The sequence below is a fragment of the Arachis ipaensis genome, chromosome B7 (assembly GCF_059453495.1).
Source record: "Arachis ipaensis isolate K30076 ecotype BB chromosome B7, ASM5945349v1, whole genome shotgun sequence".
NCBI lineage: Eukaryota > Viridiplantae > Streptophyta > Magnoliopsida > Fabales > Fabaceae > Arachis > Arachis ipaensis.
In genome coordinates, this window is record NC_142442.1 from 137,428,142 (window position 1) to 137,453,616 (window position 25,475).

The 25,475-nt window shown below is 30.3% G+C and overlaps 3 protein-coding genes across 26 annotated transcripts; 2 read left to right on the forward strand and 1 right to left on the reverse strand.

Moving 5' to 3' along the window:
• Nucleotides 1–3,764: 3,764 nt before the first annotated feature.
• On the forward strand, nt 3,765–5,085 carry LOC107606118 (Heavy metal transport/detoxification superfamily protein). The gene is made up of 2 exons (XM_016308103.3): nt 3,765–4,176; nt 4,651–5,085. The coding sequence occupies exons 1-2, from the start codon at nt 4,023–4,025 to the stop codon at nt 4,944–4,946; spliced, it is 450 nt and encodes a 149-aa protein (XP_016163589.1). The 5' UTR covers nt 3,765–4,022; the 3' UTR covers nt 4,947–5,085.
• A 1,608-nt stretch (nt 5,086–6,693) lies between these two features.
• LOC107607859 (agamous-like MADS-box protein AGL104) lies at nt 6,694–10,830 on the forward strand. The gene is made up of 11 exons (XM_088492432.1): nt 6,694–6,883; nt 7,952–8,005; nt 8,113–8,145; nt 8,684–8,702; nt 9,107–9,168; nt 9,312–9,339; nt 9,461–9,522; nt 9,601–9,700; nt 9,914–9,964; nt 10,059–10,156; nt 10,252–10,830. The coding sequence occupies exons 1-11, from the start codon at nt 6,699–6,701 to the stop codon at nt 10,535–10,537; spliced, it is 978 nt and encodes a 325-aa protein (XP_088348558.1). The 5' UTR covers nt 6,694–6,698; the 3' UTR covers nt 10,538–10,830.
• A 2,939-nt stretch (nt 10,831–13,769) lies between these two features.
• On the reverse strand, nt 13,770–17,220 carry LOC107606119 (protein ADP-ribosyltransferase PARP3). 24 transcript variants are annotated; one of them, XM_088493784.1, is made up of 8 exons: nt 17,040–17,220; nt 16,580–16,688; nt 16,246–16,483; nt 15,993–16,069; nt 15,830–15,911; nt 15,523–15,646; nt 14,334–15,321; nt 13,770–14,037 (listed from the first exon to the last, which is right to left on the reverse strand). In XM_088493784.1, exons 2-5 carry the CDS (start codon nt 16,654–16,656, stop codon nt 15,908–15,910), a joined length of 396 nt encoding a protein of 131 aa, XP_088349910.1. In that variant the 5' UTR covers nt 16,657–16,688; nt 17,040–17,220; the 3' UTR covers nt 13,770–14,037; nt 14,334–15,321; nt 15,523–15,646; nt 15,830–15,907. The 24 variants fall into 24 exon arrangements, with proteins under 24 accessions (XP_088349910.1, XP_088349909.1, XP_088349904.1 ...); XM_088493783.1 differs by having other exon boundaries at nt 14,334–15,282; nt 15,764–15,911; XM_088493778.1 differs by having other exon boundaries at nt 14,334–15,282; nt 15,764–15,911; nt 16,599–16,688; nt 17,040–17,209.
• Nucleotides 17,221–25,475: the final 8,255 nt, after the last annotated feature.

The window sequence follows — 25,475 nt, forward strand, 5'->3', positions numbered from 1 at the left end:
TATTAAATGAATATTAATAAATACTGTATCTAAAATATATTGACATCCATAATTTAAAAAAGTGTGCGTGTCATTGGATTTACCCTTGTCTTGCATGCATTAGATTACGGAAGACATATATATTAAAACAAAATGAGCTATATCCGTGGAATTAGAAGAAACAAACAAATGGACAACTTCATTTTCAATGGATAAATGTATTGTATGACGCTTTTAATCCCAAAAATAAAAAAAAAATCCCTAAAAGATTGAGGTTTTAATAATTATTTCATTTTCATGCCATCTGTCGTAGTATCCAAACACTAGTCCATTATGCGAATTTATTTATTGGTTCACTTTCTTCTCCATCATTGTTAATGTTGCCACCGCCCTTATATCATAAGCCTCAATCAACCATGCATTTTCACAAGTGGACAATTTCCATTGGATGATTACATATCAGGATCTTAGACCGTTGATCCTGCCAGGTGGCTTGTAAATCACCATCCATGCATGCATATATGTCTGCATTGCCAAGTGGATTTCAGATCTTCATGCAATGTGTCTACTGCTGATGCCATTCACTTTCACTTATTATTCATGCATTGCTACAAAGACATTAGGTGAAAATTTTTCAAATAAACTTTTGACGTGGGTCCCTCTTCCGTTTTCCCTCCCCTAATTTCACTAATGAAATGCTTAATTTTAATTAAGTTGCTTGCACTGCAAGCATTAATGTCTCTTCTCTCCATTAATTAATAATTATTAGTAATTCTAATACAAACAACTAAGTAGATTATTCATGATTTTAGAGGCAAATCCGCGATTTACTTTCTGGTAAGTGGTGACATTTTTTAATGAGCTCACCAACTATGCACTACCTGCGTGCATTTGTTATATTTTTAATATGGCCTTTGCTACATAGTCAATAGTTTTTATGAACAATGTAAATAATGGACTTTAAAATTAGCCTAATAAAATAAAAATATACTATATTGTTAAATTATTTATCTAAATCTTAATATTAAAATAACCATCCACACACCTAGTAAATTAAACATTCAATATATCTATTGTTTATATTGTTTAATATTTTCATTGTTTAACTATACTTTTCTTTTATACAATTATCCAAACAAACAAGATGCAGGTAGAACTGATATTGTATAGTTAATTAAGTATAGTTCAAATAATATAATCTTTTTATTTTCATCTAAAAATTTTAAATTCAAATCTTACTCTTAACTTAAAAAAAAAACTAATTACTACTTTAATCCGTTTAGACCTGTCTCTTTAAGCTCAGGATTTAAATGGATACAATAATTAATTATATATCAAGTATATACGAGTTTTTATATAGGTTGGTCTGTTTATTTTTCATTTTTTATTTTTTTTGTATAAATAGATTTTTTTTAATTAAAAATAAAAAAAATCAATTTTGGTGTTAAAATATTAATTTCGGGCCAATTTTTTTTAAATAAATTATTGGATTGAAATATGAGATATTTTGGTTAAAACTTAAAATATTTGAATTTGACTATTAAAAAAATTATTAAAGTAATAAAAAATAGAAAAATTTTAACGAGCTAAATAAGTCAGATTATTTATTTTGCAGTCAATATATTTACTTCATGAATTATAAGACTGAATTTGTTAAACATTTTATTTTTGGCAGAATTAATTTTAGAAATAAATTAAATCTGCTTTTAAAGTTTTAAACGGATTAACCCAATGTACTCAACTCATTCTAACACTCCAAACTACAGTGGTTTCTATGTACAGTTTGTTAAAAGTTAATTATTTTATTAAAATTTTTAATATTATTTTTGTGAGTTTTTTCTTGTAGGGGATATATCTTATTCCTTGTATGGTATTAAATAGCAATCACAATCTTCGTAAGGAAACTTGAAAGGGTCACCATAATAATTACCAATAGCAAGTAAGGTGAGCACGGATAGCGGGTACTCTATTATTCGTCTGAATTTGAATCTAACTAGTTAAATTGGTTTTGAAATTAATGGGTAATCGAGTTTAATTCGAACCAAATCGATGATTTTTGCTAGTAATTAGTTCATATATCAATTTTGGAGGTGCAAAACCCGAACTAACTTGCGAATCCGATTATATATTAATTAAATAAAAAAATAAAAAAATATATATAGCTTTTTTATGAGACAATGATTATTCATTATTAATATGTTTAGATTTTAATGAGTTTAGTTTTTAATGTATTTAGTATTTAACATGTTTGGATTATTTCTATTGATGTTACATGCAGTGGCGGATTCATAAATTTTATAAGAGGGGGGCCAAATTAAATACGAAATAAATTAAAATATAACATAATAAAAAGTCAACAAAATATAATTTATAATATATAGATCAAAATTAATAATTATATTATATAAAAATTAACATTCAACTACATACTTTAGGATTTAGGTATTTTTAAATTTGGTTTGCGATATTTCATATAACTAAAATTATCAATTTATCATCTGAAATAAATTTTGAAACATTCTCCTTTTCAACATATACAATTATATAATCTGCTAAAAGTTGGTCTTTCCTTTTATTTTAAAGTATTATTTTAATAATTTTTATTGTTTAAAAATCTATTTAATTGTGATTGTTGTTATAAAAAGAGTCAAAACAATTTTTTTTTATAATTATTACTTTTTACATTAATCCAAACCTATATTTTTAATAACTTTTGAATTATTTATATATTTATACGTTTTTATTGTTTTTTAAACCTATTTGATAATTGTTACTAATATATAAAATTTTTTTAGTGTGTAATATACAAAAATATATTTAATCTATAATAATAATAATAATAATAATAATAATAATAATAATAATAATAAAAAATTAATAGTGCTAATTTTTTTAAAAAATATTTGGGGACCATGGCCACTTTAGGCCCCTTGAATCTGCCACTGGTTACATGTTTATTGTACTTGTTGAATTTTTAAGATAAAAATTTGGTTTTTTTATAAATTTTAAAGTCATCGGATACCCAATTACTCGAACCGAACCAATATGTTCAATTTTAATTTTATCATAAATCCGAACCAAATCGACCTGTGATCACCTAATAGTAAGATATATATTAAAGGTTTAATTACTCTATTAGTCCCTATAATTTTACCAAATTTTTAATTAGGTCCCTATACTTTTTTTCTTTTTAATTGGGTTCCTACAGTGTTTTTAATTTTGTAATTACATCCTTTTCATGTTAAAAATATTAAAATTAACATAATATTTTTACCAAAATACATGCAGTCAAAGATTTAATTAAGTTTTTAATTATAAGTACCTTCAATTTATGAAAAAATATTCAGTTAACTCTAATATTTTTTATACTAGGAAGGACTTAATTACAAAATTAAAGCAGTGTAGGGACTCAATTAAAAAAAAAAAAAATATAGGGACCTAATTAAAAATTTGGTAAAACTATAGGAACCAACAGAGTTATATTAAATAATGAATTTGTTCTTATAGTAAGTCATTTAAAGAGGTATGTAACTTGTTTATTTTTCCTTATTTTCAGGTCCTTAAAATAATTAAGGAGGTAATTGAATTAGAAGCAATCCAAGAAAATTCTAGGAGACTAGGACAGCAATCTTGTCTATTAATTATTTGATTTGATTGTAGATATATATAACTATATATATTAAAAATAATAAGTCATCCATCAACTACTGTATATATATTTTGTCATTAGTCCACACGTTTGAATCCACCACATACACAATTTCATGCATCACTTGTCTGTTAATAAATTAATTAGTTGCATGTCCTTTCTCTTAGGCATATCATTCACTGCACTTATTATTATCGTTTTCATATCCCAACTAACAGTGAGACAAAACTTGAACTTGACTAGTCATTTTCCATAATTCCGGACACCTTATATATACACACACTCAGCTTCTTAATAGTTCGCTTATTCAAGAGTATTTACTTTGAACTAAGAACAACTATATTTTGCATATATATCTTCTTGTGCAACTAATTAAGAATCAAGTAGAAGAAACATGGGAGTACAAGGCACTTTGGACTATTTCTCTACTTTACTAAGCAGCACCAAAAAGAAGAAGAAGAAGCAAACTCAAACGGTGGCTCTTAAAATCAGAATGGACTGTGAAGGTTGTGCTCGCAAGGTTAAGCATGTCCTTTCCGGTGTTAAAGGTACTTCGTTTTCTTTTCCTATCCTTTGTTATATATGAGAGGTAAAGTTTTGTATTAACTGAGAAAGAACTAAATAAAACATGTATAACAAATGATTTGGTGATGAAATAACACTTCTCTTAAATTTCCGTGAATTTGGTATATTTTTTGTTTTATATTAAAATTTTTAGCTTTTAAAATGATCATTAAACTGAATAATTATATCTCTAATAAATATATTAATGTATTATAAAATTATTTTAAAAATTTAAATTAATAAAAGAGACACGTAAATAAATGTTTATATTTTTAATAAGCTTCACACAAAAGTCTCGTTATAATGTGTAAAAGTTTTATATAAGATTTTATTTATTTATTTTATATTAAATTTTTAATTAATAAAAATTAAATTTTAAATTTTTATGTTTGAAATTATTTTTTAACTTCAACAAAATATATGACTCTCATATATTTAGTAACAATTAATTTTTGAAGGAGCTAAGTCTGTCGACATAGATTTAAAGCAGCAGAAGGCAACGGTGACCGGATACGTTGAGCCAAAGAAAGTTTTGAAGGCTGCTCAGTCAACAAAGAAGAAGGTTGAGTTGTGGCCATATGTTCCGTACACAATGGTGGCTCATCCTTATGTCTCTGCTGCCTATGATAAGAAGGCACCCCCTAATATGGTTAGAAAGGTTGCTGACACCGCCAACATAACGGAAACCACCGTTGACGACGGCTACATCCAAATGTTTAGTGATGAAAACCCAAATGCTTGTTCAATCATGTAATATATTATTTAAACTAAGATTTCATTTTTCTATTTGTTTTGTCCTTATTATTAGGTAAGTAATTAACCGAAAATCATGCTCGGCCTGTGGTTTATCTTGTGTAAATAATAAAGTATTTGTCTTTTTATATCATAAAAAATTGTATATTTCTTTTGTATTTTTTTATTTTTGTAATAAATTAAAATATTAGGTGATTAATATTTTTATATTTGCTTTAATTTTATATAATAAAAAAGATCTATAAAAAATTAATATAAATATTATTTTTCTTCATTTTTTTTTGCGTGACTTATTTTGCACATAGCAAGTTTGTAGTCTAGGTGTATTTATTATATTGAAAGAAAAATTATTTTCTTATATCAAATCATATGAACACTTATTTTTTATTTTATGATGTATGCAATTTGTAGTCTAGGTGTATCTATTATATTGAAAGAAAAATGATTTTCTTGTATCAAATCATATGGACACTTATTTTATGATGTATGCGACTCATTTTTTCAACACTTAGTTATCAATTTTTCAAGTTGTATTTATTATTATACATTTAAATATTATGTATTAATTATAAAAATATTAAATAAAAATAATTATTTTTATAATTAAATTTAACTAATTATTTGAGCAATGCTAGGACTAGTAATTTTTGTGATTAGTAGTCATCAAATAGTCATCAATAATGATTTAATAGTGTGAAATTGGTATGAGATTTTATCCAATGGCTCACCTTTCTCTGCTGATTACATGCTAGCCAAAATTCAATAAAATTACTGCCTCTATACTTTTTCATTTTTTTAATCTAATTTCTTTAATCTTATAATCTAATGATATATTTTATGCCACATTTTATTTCATACTTTATTCTAGTAATACTACTGTGATGCATTCATGGCATCGTCATTATCGTCACATTTAATTTTCTTTTTGTTGACTATTTTATTTTATTTATCATGTTATGTGTAATAAGGCCATGTTCTATTGCGTATTAGGTAGGACAATATATTGGCATGCACACGCGGAGACTTCTCCTCATTTTCTTAGACTTCTTAAACTGGTTATTTTGTTAGGTTTAGTTTTGATGTGATTTAGACATGGCGGTTTCATGACCAACGATTGTGGTTATTATTTATACGACATACTTGCAAATTATAATGGATCAAACCAGATATTATAATTACTTACTTAATCCGTTGATTAAAGCGCTAGCCTTACAAACATGTGTTTAAACTTTTATTAATTTTTTTTTTGAATCATACAATATAATAACGATGCACTAGATATTTGCAACAATCAGCGGTATCAATTGAACAGTTCAAACAACGAAGCCCGTACAAAGATGATAGGGAGGCATGTGAACACTATCATATTAAAAAAAAAAAAGCAAATGAATGAACTAATGGTTAATAATTCATGAAATATTAATTTAACTAAGAACAACAATAAGAATGAACTCAAAGTAATAATAATTAATAAGCGACCATTTCTTACATAAATCCATTAAAATCTGTATCTATACCTTCTTTCTTTTCTCGCAGCCATTCATAGCCATTCCCTCCTTCTCTCTCATATCCAACTATTCATTATTATTCCTCCTTTCAAGGTTCTTCATGAATGCCTTATATATATATATATAATTTTTTTTTTTAATTTTGTAGTATTGTTACTATCTTAGATCTTCCCCTGCCAATATTCTGGATTTCCTTTTTTTACATACATACTTTTTACAGCTTTGTTCATAGATAATAAATCAAGATGGGGCGTGTGAAATTGGAGATAAAAAGAATAGAGAATACCACAAATCGACAAGTTACATTCTCAAAACGTAGAAATGGTCTCATCAAGAAAGCATATGAGTTATCCATCCTTTGTGACATTGATATTGCACTTATCATGTTCTCTCCCTCTGGTCGTCTCAACCATTTCTCTGGCAAAAGGAGGTGTGCATGAATATCATTCTTAATTTATTTTCATTTTCAATTTCAATATCATCATCATTACTTAGTTTCTTTCCAATATTAGGGTTATAGATTGCAATCCAAACGATGATTTAAAACAATAATTATTAATTGTGAGAAAATGATAGTGTAGATGATTCCTTGTTTGTATTGCCTTCTCTATTTGGATTTAAAACCTCAAGCTCAATCATCATTCATGAATTTTCTCACCCTTTTCTTCTGGTAAATTGTAAATGAAACTTATGAACACAAATATTATTTTGTGTGTTTTGAAAACTAAGGATAAAATGTATCTTACGAAAACATGTTATTCTAAAACTAGTGTATCAATATTACGGAAATTTGAATAATGTATTTATTCTTTCATTTTGAAAATATTGAATTGTTCAAATCAAAACAAATATGAAAAAAAAAAAAGAAGATACATATATAACTCTCCTGCGGATTAGGATCTTGACTAAGACAATAATAACATGTGATAAATAATCAATGCTTTTAAATAGTTGGTGGTAATTCAATTGAATAGCAACATTATTCAAAATTGTGCCAAAAAGAGTTTTTTGTTTTTTATTTAATAAAAAATACATCTGTAGTTAGTATAGTAGCACTTCATTCTTATTATTTTCTTTCTCATAGTAAAACCGTTCAGCTTTCAAGAATGTGAAAAAATAATGAAGAACAGGATCAACCAAAGAACAAAGAACAAGAAAGATTTTGATCTTGTAGAGAATTAAAAGAAGATAATTGAGAGAGAATTAGTTGATCTGAATAGAAATTTTTATTAGAATGATTGAATGTATAATTAATTAATTATACAGTGTTGTATCACTATAGAGCAGAACCCTTGTACCTCTCTAGGCTAAAACAAATCTTAACAAACTAACAGATTCTATATACCTATAACTAACAACTTATAAATAATCTTTCTTTCTTATACTATCCTTTCCAAAAACAAAAGTTTTATTTTTTTTTTTACATTTTTTAATTTTTTTTTTGTTTTTCTTTTGACTTATGCTTTTTTTTTTTTGTATTTTTATATATGATAATCAGGATTGAGGATGTTTTCACACGTTACATTAATCTTCCTGATCAAGAAAGAGATAAGTATGTTATAGGCACTAAATAAATTTTGCATGTAAATATAGTAATTTTAATCACTAATCAGATTTGATTTTTTAATTTAATTATTTAGAGTGGTTCTTTTCTTGCAGTGCTGTAAATTTTCCTGAGCCACACTATGGCAGGTACTCTCTAAAGATTAAAAATACTTCCTCTTGTCTACCATACATATATATATATATATATATATATATATATATATATATTTTTTTTTAATTTTTATACCATTATAATTAAATTTTTTATCTTGATAAAATAAACTTCTCACATTTATTTTTAACAAAATAAACATTAAACTTTTTTGAATTCTCTATGTGAATTTGTCTCCAGAGTGGTGAGTACAGGTAGAACTAATAAATTCAAGATTTCATTGAACGTAATTTGCAATATCCATTTTAGTTTGTCATGTACTACTTATGTGACACTGAAATTTGGTACTCTATTTCATTTCTAATATTTTAGGATTAGGTTTTGTATCCTTAATCCTAATTTTAGAAATTAAGATTTATAATTTAAAATATTAATAAAATAATAAATTTTATTGATTATATAATATTATTATTTTAATAAATTTTTTTCACATTTACGCCATAATTCTAATAATTTATTATTACAGACTTAAATACTAAACTTATTTTTTTTTATATTTTTTCTTTTTAACAGGGGAATTCAGAACAAAGAGGTATAGTAATATCTTGAATATATTTTTTTTATATACGTTTTAGTGATTGATGTAACTACATTTCAATTACCTAATGATAGTGGGAATATATAAATAGAAGTATGAAATGCACTTATATTCATATTTATAATTGGACTTTATAATTAATATAATAAACCTGATTTATATTCATGAGTAAGATGTGAATAAAAATTTAATGATGATTAATTTTTCATATTAATGGAAAATTAGATTATTTTCATTGCTAAAAAAGTTTTGATTATTATATTTTAAAATATTTTATTATTTTGACGTTAAAATATGTAAAACATATATAAATATATGCGGATTAATAAATAGTGGTTAATTTCTTATGGTTACAGAAGATTTTTGCAAAATTTATAATTGTTTGAGCATTTTTGTAGTATTTGCTCCGGACCCTTCAACAATTGAGGAATGAGAATGACATAGCTCTTCAACTAGCCAAGTTTGTCTATTTCTACTCCAGTGTTATTTAAAAAGACTTAATTTTTTAAAAATTATTTTATTTAAAAATTAAAATGATATTTGTTAATACTAAAATATTTGTTTCTTATATTTGGGAATGTTTGGTCTAATACTTCAACAAAGTCCGGGAGTCATTAACTCTGAGATTGAAGTAAGCATACTTTGTTATTCCTTGTTAAAATAATTTTGGCACAAGTTATCATTTTCATTTTTTGTAGCCATTACTTTTTTTTCATGATTTTGCATAAGTTGAATATCCTTACTTATATTAGGAACTCCAACAAGAAGTTAGTAGGCTACATCAACAACTTCAACTGGCTGAAGACCAGATAAGGTTTGTTTAAAAGTAACAATACCATAGTTATGTTTATTGTGCTTCTTTTATGATTATTTTCTTCATTTGTGAATTTAGGGCTTATGAACCCGATCCATTAAAGATGACATCTATGGAGGAGCTGGAATCTGGTGAAAAGAATCTTGTGGAGACTTTGACTCGCGTCATGCAAAGAAAGGTTTGCAATAACATAATCCGCACATGAGTAATTTTTTAAATATATTATTTGATTTGATATATTTCATAAGAATGAAATTAATTTACTACATATATATTAATATATAAAAAAAGAGTTATTTACTTTTATTTTTTAACATCATTCCTTTTTTCAATTTATGTTGTTTTTCATCTGATAAACTACATGTTTTATGTTTGTGTATGGTTATTATAGGAATATCTATTGAGCAGCCATTTGCCTACTTATGATCCATCAACTATTCAGGTAAACTACATTCATGTAATTACTAATAATTCAACAAAATTCACACATAATATAAGTGAAAGAAGTACAATAACAAATCTGAGAATTATGATAGGGGATGGCATCAACTTTTGAGAATGTCGGATGGTTGCAAAATGGTACCCAAAACCACAACCAAATATTTGATGCATCTACTCCTTTGGATCCACTCAGGTTATAATTTTATCTTTTTTAAATGCCGCCGTTTATTTATTAAAAATAAATAATTGTATAAAGAATCAATAATTTTGTGCACTGTAAATGATTAGGGATTTGCAATCGTCAATTTATGATCCATTTCCACAAGGAACAAATTCACAAAGCGATACAAGAAACATTGGAGAGTGTCACGTGACAAATCAGAATGACACGTGGCCTCAAGGATACACGTTATACTCTCATATGCAGCATGAGATGGTGGGACCTGACGTGTCGAATATGATGACGACACATGGACAAATGAATCTTCCAATCACAGCCTCTAATTTGCAACCATCCAACAATGAAGCCGGAGAATATGACTGTAAACCTCAAAATCAACTTAACACACAATAATAAACTCAACTCCATTCTTAACATGCATAATGTATATTAGATTATTAGTTATATATGAGATGATGATGATCACGTTTATGTATAATGTATGGGTGAAAGGAATATAAATTATCTGGGTGATCTTTAAGCTCATGAAATATCAAATTTGTGTTCAATAAGTTTGTGTTCATTCACTACCACCACATTCAGCCACAAGCTAGCATCCAGAATCACAAATTTAGTTTAGAGAAAGAAACAAAAACAATAACAACTAACAAAAACAAAAAAGGAGACTTCGGTTGTCGAAGAGCAAACCTGCCAACGAATATGAAGCAAGAAGCCGTGAAGAAAGAGACGACGACGGAGAAGATGAAGACACAATGATGATAAAGAAGAGAGAAAGTGCGCAAAGAAAGTGACGGTTAAGAAAGATAGGAGAATTGTAGGAAGGCTGGGGAAGAGAGAAAGAAGAGGCGACATGATATGGTAGGAGGTAGGTGGCGGCGTGGCGCAATGGCCAGGCGACGTGGTGGCTAGCTAGGTAGAAGAGAGATAGAGGGAGGAAGGAGGAAGAAGGAGGAAGCTAAGAAGGGATGAGATAGAGAGGATGAAGAGGGTATTAGGATAAATATGGGCATTATTTGAATTTTGAAATCTAATGAGAGATAGAAATGTTAGAACTTTGTGTCTTAGTATCACACCTCCGAGGACCTACACAAAATTTTGTATTTTTGTGTGCCTTTTGTAAACGAGTGAAAACTCAGGTGCAATCGACTTCATGTGAAGTTGATAATTAAGAGCTATTAGATAAAAATTTAGTCAAATCATTTAACAGTTCTCAGTTATTAACTTTACGTGAAGTCGATTGTACTTGAATTTTTACCATTTATAAAATTAGTTTAATATTTTTTTTATAATAAAACTATTTTTAATTAATTAATTGCAGTTGGTTATCCTCCTAATTAATTTTTCATCCTTATACGCTCTTCCTCATCTCTACTCTCTCTTTTCTTCTTCCTTTGGAAGCCTCTTTAGTCTCTATCACCATTTCTTTGGATGCTTCTCTTTCGTCTTTGTTGCACTGCTTCTTCTTATTTTTTGCATCCATCTCATCTTCTTCTTCTCTCTTTGGTAGTCATTCGGTACTATCTCTTCTATCGTTTTTTTTTTCCATCGACGTCATGGTCTTTTCTTTACCCTTTTCGTTTGATGACATTGTTGCTTTCTTCCCACATTGCTTCTTTGTCATGTATATTTTTATCATGTATGTACGAATTTGTTTTTGCTCTGTGTAAGGGGAAGAAAGTTGAATAGGAAAAGAACTAATCAATCATAAAAAAAAATAGAGAGAAGAAAATTTTAAAGAAAAAAAATTTGTCATTAACCGATGAATTAGTGCATACCACTAAACCAACCCGTTATATTACCTTCTTCTTAACGATATTCTTGTCTCAAAAGAATTATGTAAATTTTTTTTTCATCAAAAATAGGAAGATTCAAATTCGCGATCTTTTAAGTAAGTATGAAAAAACTATGTTATTTAAGTTATAATTCATTAGCATGTAAAGTTTAATTACAATTAATTAACATAATAATAATACTAAAATAATATTTTTGATTTTATTTTATTTTATTGTCCAAAATAAAGATACCCACTAGAATTCCATGTGTTGAAAATAATATTTTTGTAGCACTTTTTTTTTTTGTTGGTGGATTGGACAACCCTCAATCCTAGGTACACAATACACATCCACACACTCCTCACATACTTACCAATTTTTTCTTCTCGGTTGTAGCTGGTAGGACTCAGACCCGAGACCTTTTGAGATGGGGAGGGGGCTAAATACCGTGTGAGCTATGACTCATTGTACATCTTGAAGGCCCAACTGCTACCATTCTCTCTGATGGCGTCATCGTCATCTGTGGCATCACTACACGCCACCATTGCCTCTCCTCTCTAAGTCCTACATGGTCTCTTTCATCGGCGGTGACCTTCTTTTGCTACTTCACCGTCGTATTTCAATCCTTTTCCGCCATGATGTGCATGACAATAGCCTTCTCTGTTTGCGTCTCATTCTTATGTTCCCAAGAGAAAGCCGCCGCTTGGTGCCCTAGCCGCGATTGGACGTCCGCGACGGAACCCACAAAATCAGAGATTTTCGCCCTTCCCTGTTGCTGCTCCATGAAGGTAAATAGAAGTTATTTCGTCTTTTTTGCTCCGCTTCTCCTTCATGACGGTGCCGTCCTCGGTGCTATTCCTGGCCATTTGTCACGCGACCTGGTTCTCGAAGGGGTTCTATCGTCTGATTCTTCAGCTGAGTCTATTCTATGCCACCTACAACCGCCTTCCTCCAGCAAGCTTTATTTTGCATCTAGGGAGAGGTCGATACTAGATCTAGAAGCTCCGATAGTAGATGTAGAGTTTTTATTTCTAAAATTTTTTGAATGACCGTTGAGTAGTAAAAATTCTAAATTTGAAAATGTTTGAGTTTCTGAATTTGTTGTGGTACTATGTGTGCTTGAATTTCTAGATTTGGTTACTTTTTATCTTCCAATTTTAATTCACACATTATTGCACTAAACCAAGCTTTTTAACATAAAATTTGAATTTTTACCGCAAACTTCTCTACAAATCTAAAAGTTTAATCCATTAATAAAACCTGGAAATAATAATTCAAGATTTGTGAAATTATTTTTTTTTACATAAGACATTAACTTGTCATAATATTTTGAAATTATAGCCTGGCAAGCCGTCACTATTAGAAAACTATTTATTACAGACGAATTTATAGATAGATTTAGTCTGGTGGAAACTCAAGTGCGGTCGACTTCACCTGAAGTTGATACCTGAGACTCTGAGAGGTCGTTAGATGATTTGACTAAATTTTCATCTAATGACTTTGAGTATCAACTTCACCTGAGTTTTCACCATTTAGTCTTTATTATAAATGAATTTTTTATTTCCGACTGACAGATTTTTTTCCATCGGTAATTTACCGACATATTTTTTTCTATTACCGACATATTTTCCTTCGGTAATCGGTCCCTTCTATTTTGCTAAAACGTCAGATTTTCTGTCGGTAACTAGCGTCAACTTTCCGACAGAAAATTTGTCGGTAATTGGAGCCTTAAAAGCATTCGCAACTTTGAATACAGACGGATTTATCTGTAAATCCGTTAGTAAGGTAAAACATAATTTTTTTAGATTTTTTCATTGCAAAACAAACCTAATTTAATTCAAAATAAATATAAATTTAATCAAGATAAATTTCATCTGACTTGTATTCGAACATTCATAGTCAAGAAATAAACAAGTTCATCGTATTATTAACCTAGAAGAAAAGTATTATAAATAAGCAAGTCAGTTCAAAACATAAACAAAATGTATTGATACATCAACTATAATCCTCAGTGTATTGTTCAACCATACTAAAAATATCAGCAATAATCTTCAGTGTCATCTTCATCCTCATCATCATCATAGTCCTCAGCTATTATCAGCTATAATTTCTTCATACTTCCTTCAATCACATAAAATAAAAGACAAATTGACATCTTCAAATACATTAAAATGACTGATAAAATTTTTTCAAGATTAGTAATCCTACATTGCAAAAAGAAAGAGTATTAATTAAGAATACTATTTATAATTGATGTCAATTAACATGAGAATCATGTTTCACCAATGGAATAAATTTGGAATCACAACAACATTAATTTAAAAGAAAAACTCAATTTCAATATCCTGGTAAAAGGGCTCATTAAAAGAATATGAATGCAAAGTCATGAAAAGTCTTCATTGAATTCGAGAACTCACAAGGCAATTAACATGCACGTGATCCCAAGTAGTTGAAGTCTCTGTCTTTCAATATAATTTCAGAGAGAAACCAATCTATGAAATACACAGTGAGATAAAGTGTCTAGTCCCAATCTATATTTCTCAAAAACCTGAAAAAGTAACAGCGGAATATACTTTCTCATTATCATCAACCCAACTTTTAACATAAGAAAACATATTACTATACAATGTGTATACCTGCTTGATGAAATGACAATACACAGCACAGAATTCTTTGCAGGTAATCCAAATATCATCACACAATATATTACCGTTAATTGACTCTTGTGGACCTAGTCAGACATAACACAACAGAAGAAGTACCCAGGAGACCCACTAGTAATTACCTTGTCATACTCTTGTAAGAACTCAGAAAGATTGCACCCAATAATTGCCAAAGCGTTAACATTAGACTCATTACAAACTGAATAACTCCAGCAGAGTCCATAAAAATCAAAAGTACAACGGTAAGAGTCATACTAGTTGTCTATATAACGTGTTGGATACTACTTTATTCATGGATAACTTGGGGATCTAATGTTATCACTAAACTAAATCGGAAAACATCTAAGAAAACAAAACAACACACCTCTTCGCCAGAATTTCAACTTGGGCACAAATATTTTTTGAAAAGTTGGAAACTTTTTACGGAGATGATGCAATTTAAGTGAGCAACTCATATGGCCAAACAAATAAGCTACTACTCTGTATTTGAAACAAAAATTAAAAAGTAACGTGAAATCACACCTAGCCTAATGAGTGCATTATTTTCTAAATTAATTGAACAAGATGCATCTTCGGATTTAAGACTTAGCTCTGGAAAATTCTTTGTTTTGCAGTGAACTCGAACATGTTGCTGCGCAGCAGTAGAAGGCGCCATTTTGGAAACATCGATTCGACTAGCCTTGGCCAACTTGCTATTCTTACCCTAGTAGTAGTCACAAAAATCGGAATTGGCTTGAGTGTCCTACATGGACCACATGTTGGTAATGTATATAATACACATATAAACCTTGGACTTTTATGGTACAATTTTCTTAGAGCATACTGTAGAAAGGAAATCATACAAGAAAAGCAAAAGAAATGCATAAATAATAATCAACGGATTAAAAAAGGAAAGAAATTTGCTTGAATGTAACCAATGCTAAGACTAATCTTATTATTCCACCTGTCCCTTATGCTTTGCAAGTGTTATATCAAAGCCCTCTTCAACATCCTTTCTGTAAGTTCCTTCTTAACTTCTTACCCTGCAAGCCCTGAACCTATAATCACCAAATTCTCAACCCTTTTTCCTATAATAATAAGAACATAAGAAAGAGAACTAGTAAATTCGACTATTAACTTTGATTATCTAAATTTTAAGACTATAGAAAACAACTAAAACCTGTTGTATTCAAATGATGACATACAAGGATAACCTTCCTATATCAAAAGAAAAAATCAGTGGTGTATATAGTTTTATATGTCCAGACAACCTCAGCCTTTGGTCCACTCTCCTCCTTCAATTCTCTTTTAACGACTTAACTTTCTCTATGAACTCCAACAGTGCTTTTTCACCTGATGTACCTCTTTTGTCAGTCTTGTTCAAAGTACTTTGAGAGAAATAATTAGGAAAAAAAATATTGCCAAATTGCATACATCTTTTCAAGTGAAGCTGTGCAACCATTCCTATGGGAAGGTCTGGCGAGTCGTAACCCATCTCCATTAGCACATACCTGTTTTCAATATTCGGTTATTTCTAAACAGCAATAGTAACAACTCATAAAAGGTAGTGTTCATACCTGTATATCTCCTGGATGCATAAAACCTTGACGAAATTGGCAACTATAGGCTCAAGTTTACAGTATAACAATGGCATAACTTATGCTTAGAAGTAGCAGTAGAAACATACCATGTCAATGGGGTAGAACTTGAGTGGCTTTTTGCAGAACTTCTCGTCTCTTTCCCAAGGCTCAAACTGGTTACCATTATTCTCTTCAAAGAGTCTCGTAAACTCTTTGAGAGCATTATCCACATTATCAAACTCTTCCAATCTCTCCTCTGCATTAGGATTGTCTCCAGCTCTTGCTTTCTTGAAGAATAGATGCAAATGTTTCTCTGGGACCATAATAAGTTGCATGACACTGTAGCTGCTCCAAATCAACATCACTAATAATCAGAAAGTTTTGTCACATAAATGCAAAGATGAATAGAATAGAACAGAATAGAATAGAATAGAATAGAACCAAGACGAAATTACAATACTGGTTGACTTGTCGGGCTTGGTCGCAGAGGGAAAAGTTACAGTTGTACAAAATTTCATCTTTGTCAAATATGTAGTCTCACTCCTTGTTCCTGCAATTTGGTATCTTTGTAGACCGCTCTCTTTTGACATACCAATAACAATCAAAACACTATTTATTCAACTTAGAAGCTACAATTCAATTTGATTATTTTCATCGATCCAGACACAGGAAATGTGGAAAGAAATCAGGACTAAATTTGATAGCAGCATGTGAAGATGAACCTCTTTTATCACAAACATGGCTACAACTACAACAAGCTCAATCAACATCAACAACAAGATAGAAACGGTTTATGTAGATACTACAAAGCTGGATTACGAAGCAAAGTAGGATAAATCTAAAATTGCATTGGCAGAGAAAATTGAGCCCTAAGTAACATAATCACAAAATCAGAGTATACCTGAAATTCACGAAAGGAGCAGACGCGACGAAAGTGGTGATGGAGAGAGCTCGTGCGACGATAGTGACGAGAGCGGCGGCGGAGAGAGCTCTGCGACGATGGGAGTACGTAGACGCAACGAAAGCGGTGGTGGAGGAAGCCACGGAAAGAGGACTGGGTTTTATTTGTGTGAGTGCGTGTGAATGTTCAAATTAAGGTTTTATTATGGTTATTTAAATTTTCGACAGATTTATTAATTAATTACAGACGAATTTTTTATCAGTGAAAAATCTGAAATCAAATTTCAATTTATAGATAGAGTTACTGACGAATCTTATAATTTATCGGTAAATTTTTGAAAATTTTTTTAATTTTTTTACCAACAAAAAATCCATCATTATTTTTGACACTAAAATTTTATTGAAAAAATTCGTCTATAATCTATCATTTTCTAGTAGTGCGTTACCATAAAAATTGAAAATGGTAGTAAATAAAATTAAAGTACTATAAGGTAGCGTTTGTTTTGTGGTACTAAGACAGAGATTGGGAGACTGAAACTCAATATCATGTTTGTTGGTTCAGAGACTGGTACTAAAATTTTTGTCTCTGTCCCCAAAATTTCTGTATTTCAGTACTTCAAAAAAGTAGGGACACAAGAGACTAAAGTTTTTAGAGATGGAGACTGAAACTTTAATAATATTTTATACTTAAAATACCTTCATTTCAATTAATAAATTCTAATTTTACCCTTTATGCAAATTAAATTAGAATTTTATTCTTCTTTCAATTTCTGTTTCTCACTTTGTACCAAAAAGAATACTGACATTTATTTCAATTTCTGTCTCTTAATCTCTATCTTTCAATCTCAGTCTTTTCGTCTCTATCTCTCTACCAAACACTACTTAAGAGAACTAAAATTGAATAAAAAAAGAATTAATCAAAAAATAAAATTAAAAAAATTATACTTTTTTTTTCTGTTATATTTTCTTTAATTAAAAATATATTTTATTTTTTATAATCTGTTTTTAATTGAATCTATTTGAATATGAGTTGTCGAGGGTGATGATTTGAGATGATGAGATTGAAAGTGATGAAAAATCAATAGTGACAATGCTAGCGGGGGTGGCCATAATGGCGGTGGACTGGTGATAGTGATGGAATGAAGGGTAACATAATTTTTTTAAATTTTCTATGCCTTGTTTCAATTCCTAATGTTATCGAACACAATATGCAAATATTAATAGTATGTGTTTATGTTTTTAGTGTCTATGTCTCATGACATACACCAATCAAACGAAAGTCTAAGTTATGCTAACGGACTTGATCTGCATGCTTCCTCGACAGACTTGTCCAAAAGCAAAGCTAGCTATATTTAATTTTACGACTTAGCATATGTAATTGTAATGTGATTAGAGAAATAAAGGAGAATAAAAGGCCTTGCACAACCTAATCTGTATTCTATGTGGAATCGTGGAACCTTGCACGCGCAAGATACAAGCTTCCCCTGACCAAAATAGCAATCCTGTTGGCCGAAAGCATTTCATTCCTTAAAAAAAAAAAAAGTGTGAATATCCGTTTTGATAATTTTTTTTTTGAAAGATTACGAGGTTTTAATAAAAAAAATATTTTTTTCAGTTTTTAATATTTAATTTTGTAAAGCTAATTAGTTTTTTTATTAATGATCATATTTATGTGACATATTAATCATTAATATATTTTTATTTAATTTTTATAAATAAAAATAATTTAAAAATTATTAATATTTTTTAGTTTCATATAATAAATTTAGTCAACATATTTAAAAAGGTAACAAAAAAAATTAAAAGACCTTGATAATTACTTTAAAAAGATAACAAAATTTTTAACAAAAAAAATTTTGTTAATCCTAGTTGACTTTTAACGAATAATTTAACAGTTTAATTTGCCATATAGAGTTATTCTATTAATATATATAAAGAAAAATATTTAAAAAAGGAATAAACAATCTCATAAAAATAAATATTAAAAATCGAAAAAGATATTTTTTATTGAATAGCTTATTATCTTTGGAAATAATTATTAAGAGGCCTGCTACACATACAAGTCTTTTTGGCTTACAAGTCTTACAAGTTGGCACAAGCCCAACAAAAAACACGCATTAGACTCCCACATTCAAGAGTAAATAAACGCACGTTATTCAACCACTTCCTGTTTCCAAAGCGCGCTACTCGCCATGTATTATAAACGACTCTTCTTTTTCTTCCTCCATGAAAACGAGTTTCTTACCAAATTTGAAGATAATGGAACTTCAGAAATACACCCAAACGATTACAGAAATACACCCAAACGATTACAAAAATTTACCCAAACAATTATAGAAATACACCCAAAGGATTACATAAATACACCCAAAGGATTTAAGAAATACACCCAAAATTTGTTGAAGTACACCTTATGCATAATTCAGAACTCTTTCTCTTTCTCCTTCTCATCTTCTGTTGCTTCTTCTTCTTCAAAAATGATTTCAGAGCTTGATATAAAAAAATAATAGAAATCGAGAATAACGAAGAAAGAAAATAGAGAGAAAAACACGTAAATGAAGAAGGAGAAAGAGAAGGCAAGAAACGAAAGAAAAGAAGAAGAAGAAGAAGAAGAGGAAGAGGAAGAAGAACGTGCAGCAAGAAGAAGAAGAAGGTGCAGTGAAAACGTGCAGTAACGATTGAAGAAAGAGAAAGAGAAGGCAAGAAACGAAAGAAAAGAAGAAGAAGAGGAGGAAGAGGAAGAAGAACGTGCAGCAAGAAGAAGAAGAAGAAGGTGCAGTGAAAACGTGCAGTAACGGTTGAAGAAAGAGAGAGAAGGGAAGAAACGAAAGAAAAGAAAAAGAAGAAGAGGAAGAGGAAGAAGAACGTACAGCAAGAAAAGAAAAAAGATACACTTGTAAAGACTTATATAAAAAAATACTTGTATGTAAAAAATTTCTCAATTATTAAATCGTCTAAGATATTTTCTCTAAAAAAAATCATGGGTTTGGAATTAAAAATTAGGAGTAATCTAACTCAATCCAACCCAACCCAACACTTAAGCGTACCGAAGCCTTGTCTTCATCGGAGGCTTAGATCGGCAATCTAGGAAAGGCTTGGATCTAGCACAGTTTTTAATTCATCTTGAATATTGTTTAGTTGGTTAGAGCCTATTATTCCACTATTATCCATAAAATATAAAAAGAACACGTTCAAAAAAAAAAAAAAAAAAGATAACAAAGAACTAATTTCTAATTTCTATACAAATTGCTTATTATTTCTCTTTCTTAAGAGTGTATTTGAAAAGCTTTTAAAAGTGAAAAAATAATTCTATTTCTATTAAAAAAAATTATTTTAAATTTATAGTTTAAAATAATTAATTATATTAATAAAATAAATTATATGTTTTTTATTATTTTATTTTTGTGGTTCTTTTATTTATCTTTTTTTAAGATGGAATTAAAATTTATTTGATAAAGATAATTTTAATATTTCAATATTTAGTAATCAAAAAATTATAAATCAGACTTATTATTTTGATTTGATTTAGTTTAAAATTCAATGTGAAAATTAAAGTTCTCTTAAAAAATAAAAATGATACCTTTATTGTATTTCAAATATAATTTTTTTATGAAAATTCTATTCTCAAGTATTTTAAATACACTTTTAGTTTTTTTTTAATTTACTTTTTTTTTATGAGAAAATTATAAAACAAATAGATTCTTTTCACCTGCATCACATACCGTTCTCTAATCTCCTTCCCACTATATGACCACAAGATAAATATAAAATACAACATCCCAAAATAACCACACTTCACTTGCATAGGAAATTCTAGACGTTCAGCGAGGTGCTGATAAACTACTATTTCATGGTTTATCTTGTGCTCAATTGAGTGGTTTTTATCAAGTCTTTGCACACTTATTCATACTAATTGCATGGGTTTACATTTTTCTTCCTAATCTTGTGCTATGATTGAAAATATGTTTCCTGAGCCTTTACATTGCTAATATTAATCCTCCTTTATTACCATTCGATGCCGTCATATGTGCGTTAAGTGATTTCAGGGTTTATAGGGCAGGAATGACTTAGAGGATGGAAAGGAAGCATGCAAAAATGGAAGGAATACAAGAAACTGAAGGAACTGCTAAAGCTGTCCAGCCTGACCTCTTGGTACTAAATCAACCATAACTTGAGCTACAGAGGTCCAAATGACACGGTTTTAGTTGCGTTGGAAAGCTAACATCCGGGGCTTCGCAACGATATATAATTTGCCATATCTGCTCCGAAGCCAGGCGACGCAAACGCGTGGATCACGGGGACGCATGACCTAGCAAAAATTCAATCCACGCGTACGCGTGGACGACGCTAACGCGTGACAGTGCCGCGACCTGTACGTACCAAAAATCGCTGGGGGCGATTTCTGGGCTGTTTTTGACCGTTTTCGGCCCAGAAAGCACGGATTAGAGGCAATAAAGTGGGAGAATCCATCCATTCATTGAACACAGTTGAAACAACAATTCATACAACATTCATAATACACAATTTTAGGTTTTAGATGTTCTCTCTTAGGTTTTAGAATTAAGATTTCTTTTACTTTATGGTTTTTACTCCATTCCAGGTTCAATGTTCCCAACTTTAATTTTATGTTCTCTTCTACTTTTAGTTACTCTAATGCGTTTACTTGTTAATTACTTATGTTGCCAAATTGGCTTATGAATCTTTCCATGTTAGATTTGAATATTCTATTTAAATATAATTTGAGGTATTTCAGATTTATGATTATTTTATTCTATTTATGATGCTTTTAATTTAATTTAGATTTTTCTCCTTTTGGTTTTGGTTAAGTAATTGGTAATACTTGAGTTGTCAAACTCAACGGTTGATTGAGAATTGGAAACTGCTGATTGATTTGGATCCCTCTAAAGCTAGTCTTCCCATAGGAGTTGACTATGACTTGAGGAATCAAGTTAATTAGTCCACTTGACTTTCCTTTATTTAGTAAGGGATAACTATGTGGGAGCAATAACAATTCTCATCACACCTGATAAGAATAACTAGGATGAGATTTCCAGTTCTCATACCTTGCCAAGAGTTTTCTTTATAATTATTAATTTATTTTTCTTGCCATTTAAATTACTTGTTCCCTATTTCAAAAACCCAAAATTCTACCTTTTCCATAACCAATAATAAATCATACTTCCCTGCAATTCCTTGAGAAGACGACCCGAGGTTTAAATACTTCGGTTATCAATTTTATTGGGTTTGCTTAAGTGACAAACAAGTTTTTGTATGAAAGGATTATTGCTTGGTTTAGAAACTACACTTGCAACGAGAATTTATTGTGAATTCTATACCATCAATCTTCCGTTCGTCAGGTGCCTCTCGACCTGCATCTAAAAAATAATAGAATATATATGGAATGAGAACCGGAGATTCTCAGCATGGTAAAGGTGCCCGCATAGTTAATATAAAAGGTCCCGGGAAAGGTAGAAGCATTCCTAGAACTTTGACACTCGGATTTAAATCTTAAAGTTTATAAATTGAAAACCATAAACAGGGTAGGTTATCTAAGGTTCTTATTTCTAATTCATTTCTAACTTAAACCCTAGTTTCCGCCTTCCTCCAATCCTCCAAAACTCTGGTGCACAGACAAGCAATACAAACACAAGTAGGATACAAATACAGCAGGTAGCAAATATAGCAGGTAAGCATAATAATCACATAGGCAAGCCCAATTAATGCACAATCAAACAAAACACACATATGCACATGATGTATGCTTGTCCTTGACTGATAAGTCTCATCTATCGATTATATAGCCAACTCGACATGTCCTGGTAGTTAACCATTAGACAGTTCCTCTGTGCGCGCATCCCCAAGCTCAAAAATAATATCCATGGAGTCAAACTCCAAGCTCAATAATATAATATTCAAAATCCATATATATATGTGTGTGTGTGTGTGTGTGCGTGCCCATGGGGGAACCTGGGGACTTAAAGTACCTGGTCACATCTTACGACAGAGGGTCAACAAATAGTCTCAAATACACAAGCCACATAGTAATCTTTTTCTTTTCAAAATAATACGTCAAATCAAAACTCCAAGTGTGTGTGTGTGGGGGGGAACCTGGGGACTTAAAGTACCTGGTCACATCTTACGACAGAGGGTCAACAAATAGTCTCAAATACACAAGCCACATAATAATCTTTTTCTTTTCAAAATAACACGTCAAATCAAAACTCCAATTCTTATAGAAATTTCGGCAGTATCTCCTCTAAAACTCGAATTTCTGGCACCCTTCAAGGGTCCCAACCACCAAACCAAACACCTCTTAGTCATTCAAATAATTTTCAGTATTCAATTATTTCAAAATCAAACAAATACCAATATTAAATCTTTTCCCAAAACCAACCAACTCCAATAGCAAATCATTAATAACAACTAAACCACACGTCTTATAGAAAGTTACGGATAGAAAGTTACGAACGATTGAATTTTGGTGGGGAGGGTTGAGATTTTCGGCGTCGATTTCATCTTTTCTGCGTGCTTGCAACAAAACCTTGGGGAAGAAAAGGTTGGAGGTAAATTTATATAAGTGGCATTGGGTCCGGTTTGGGTTCAATTCGATTGGTTCGGTCCGTTAACTCGGTTTTAGGCCAAAATCTTTAAAATTAGTGTCAAAATTTGTATTTTTAATATTTCTACTCCTTTAAATTATAAAATTTAATTTTCCTAATTTTTTTGAATAATAACTAATTTATTGGCTAATTATTTATTAATTTTGCGGTATTTACACATTGCCTTGTTCAGACTTCAAACTTCTTGTTCATACTGTTGTTTGGTTTTGAATGTTTTAGCCAATTTCAATTGCAATAACAACAACAATAAAATCTTGTCCTACTAAGTGGGGTCGGCTACATGGATCAAACGACGCCATTGAGCTCTATCATATATCATGTCTACAAAGATACCGTTTATATATAGATCTCATTTGACCGCCTCATAAATAGTCTTTCTAGGTCTTCCTCCGCCTTTCCCCCTTTGTTTATCTTTCATCTCATTCACCCTCTTGATTGGGTGCTCTGTCGGTCTTCTTCTCACATGTCCAAATCACCTGAGATGCAATTCTACCATCTTTTTCACAATAGGTGCTACTCTAACTCTCTCATATCTTTGTTCCTTATTCTATCCAATCACGTATGACCATTCATCCATCTCAATATTTTCATCTCTGCCACACTTAACTTATGTTTGTGCTCCCCTTTGGTCGCCCAATACTCTGTACCATAAAGCATAATCGATCTGATAGCAGTGCAATAGAATTTACCTTTAAGTTTTAAAGGTACTTTTTTGTCACATATAAAACCAGACGCACTCCGCCATTGACCAACCTGCTTTAATCCTATGATTTACATCCTTTTTAATCTCTCTATTATCATGTATTATGCACCTAAGATACTTAAAACTTTTAACTTTTCGTAGAATATTTTCTCTAATTTTCACCTATGTATTAGGATTTTTCCTTCGGCGGCGGAACTTACATTCCATATATTCTGTATTGCTACAGCTTATGGCAGACCATACACTTCTAGATCTTCTCTCCATAAATCTAACTTCTTATTTAGATCTTTCCTTGACTCTCCCATAAGGACAAAATCATTGGTAAAAAACATGCACCATGGCACAGGCTATATACTCTGTGAGTACTTCAAAGACTAATGTGAAAGGGTATGGATTTAAGGATGATCTCTGGTGTACTCCTATACCAATAGAAAATTCTTCTATCACACCACCTTGAGTCTTCACACTAGTTGTAACTCCATCATACATGTCTTTAAGTTCACGAATATTGAGATTCTTACTCTCTTTCTTTCCAAAACCTTCCATAAAACCTCTCTTGGGATTCGTATATTTTTTTCCAAATCAGTAAACACCATTTTTAGTTCCCTTTTATTATTACGATATATCTCCATCATCCTTCTTAACAGGTATGTAGTTTCAGTGGTGGATCTACCTGGCATAAAATCAAATTGGTTCTCTGTTACTTATGTCTCTTGTCTCAACCTCCTTTCTATCACCCTTTCTCATAACTTCATGGTATGGCTCATGAACTTGATCCCTCTATAGTTTTTGCAACTTTGTATATTCCCCTTATTCTTGTAGATAAGTACCAATGTGCTTTTTTTTCACTCATTTAGAATTTTCTTTGACCTTAAAATCTCATTAAAAAACTTGGTTAACCACCTAATGCCTTTCTCTCTAAGGCCCTTCCAAACTTCAATCGGAATATTATCGAGTCCTACTGCCCTGCTATTTTTCATCCACTTTAGAGCATCTTTTACCTCGAAGCTCGAATCCTTCGATAGTAGTCGAAGTTTTGATCTTCTTCCATCGTGCATAACTGACTAAGGTTTGGAAGAGTCTTTTGTTCTTCATTATATAACTCGTAGAAGTA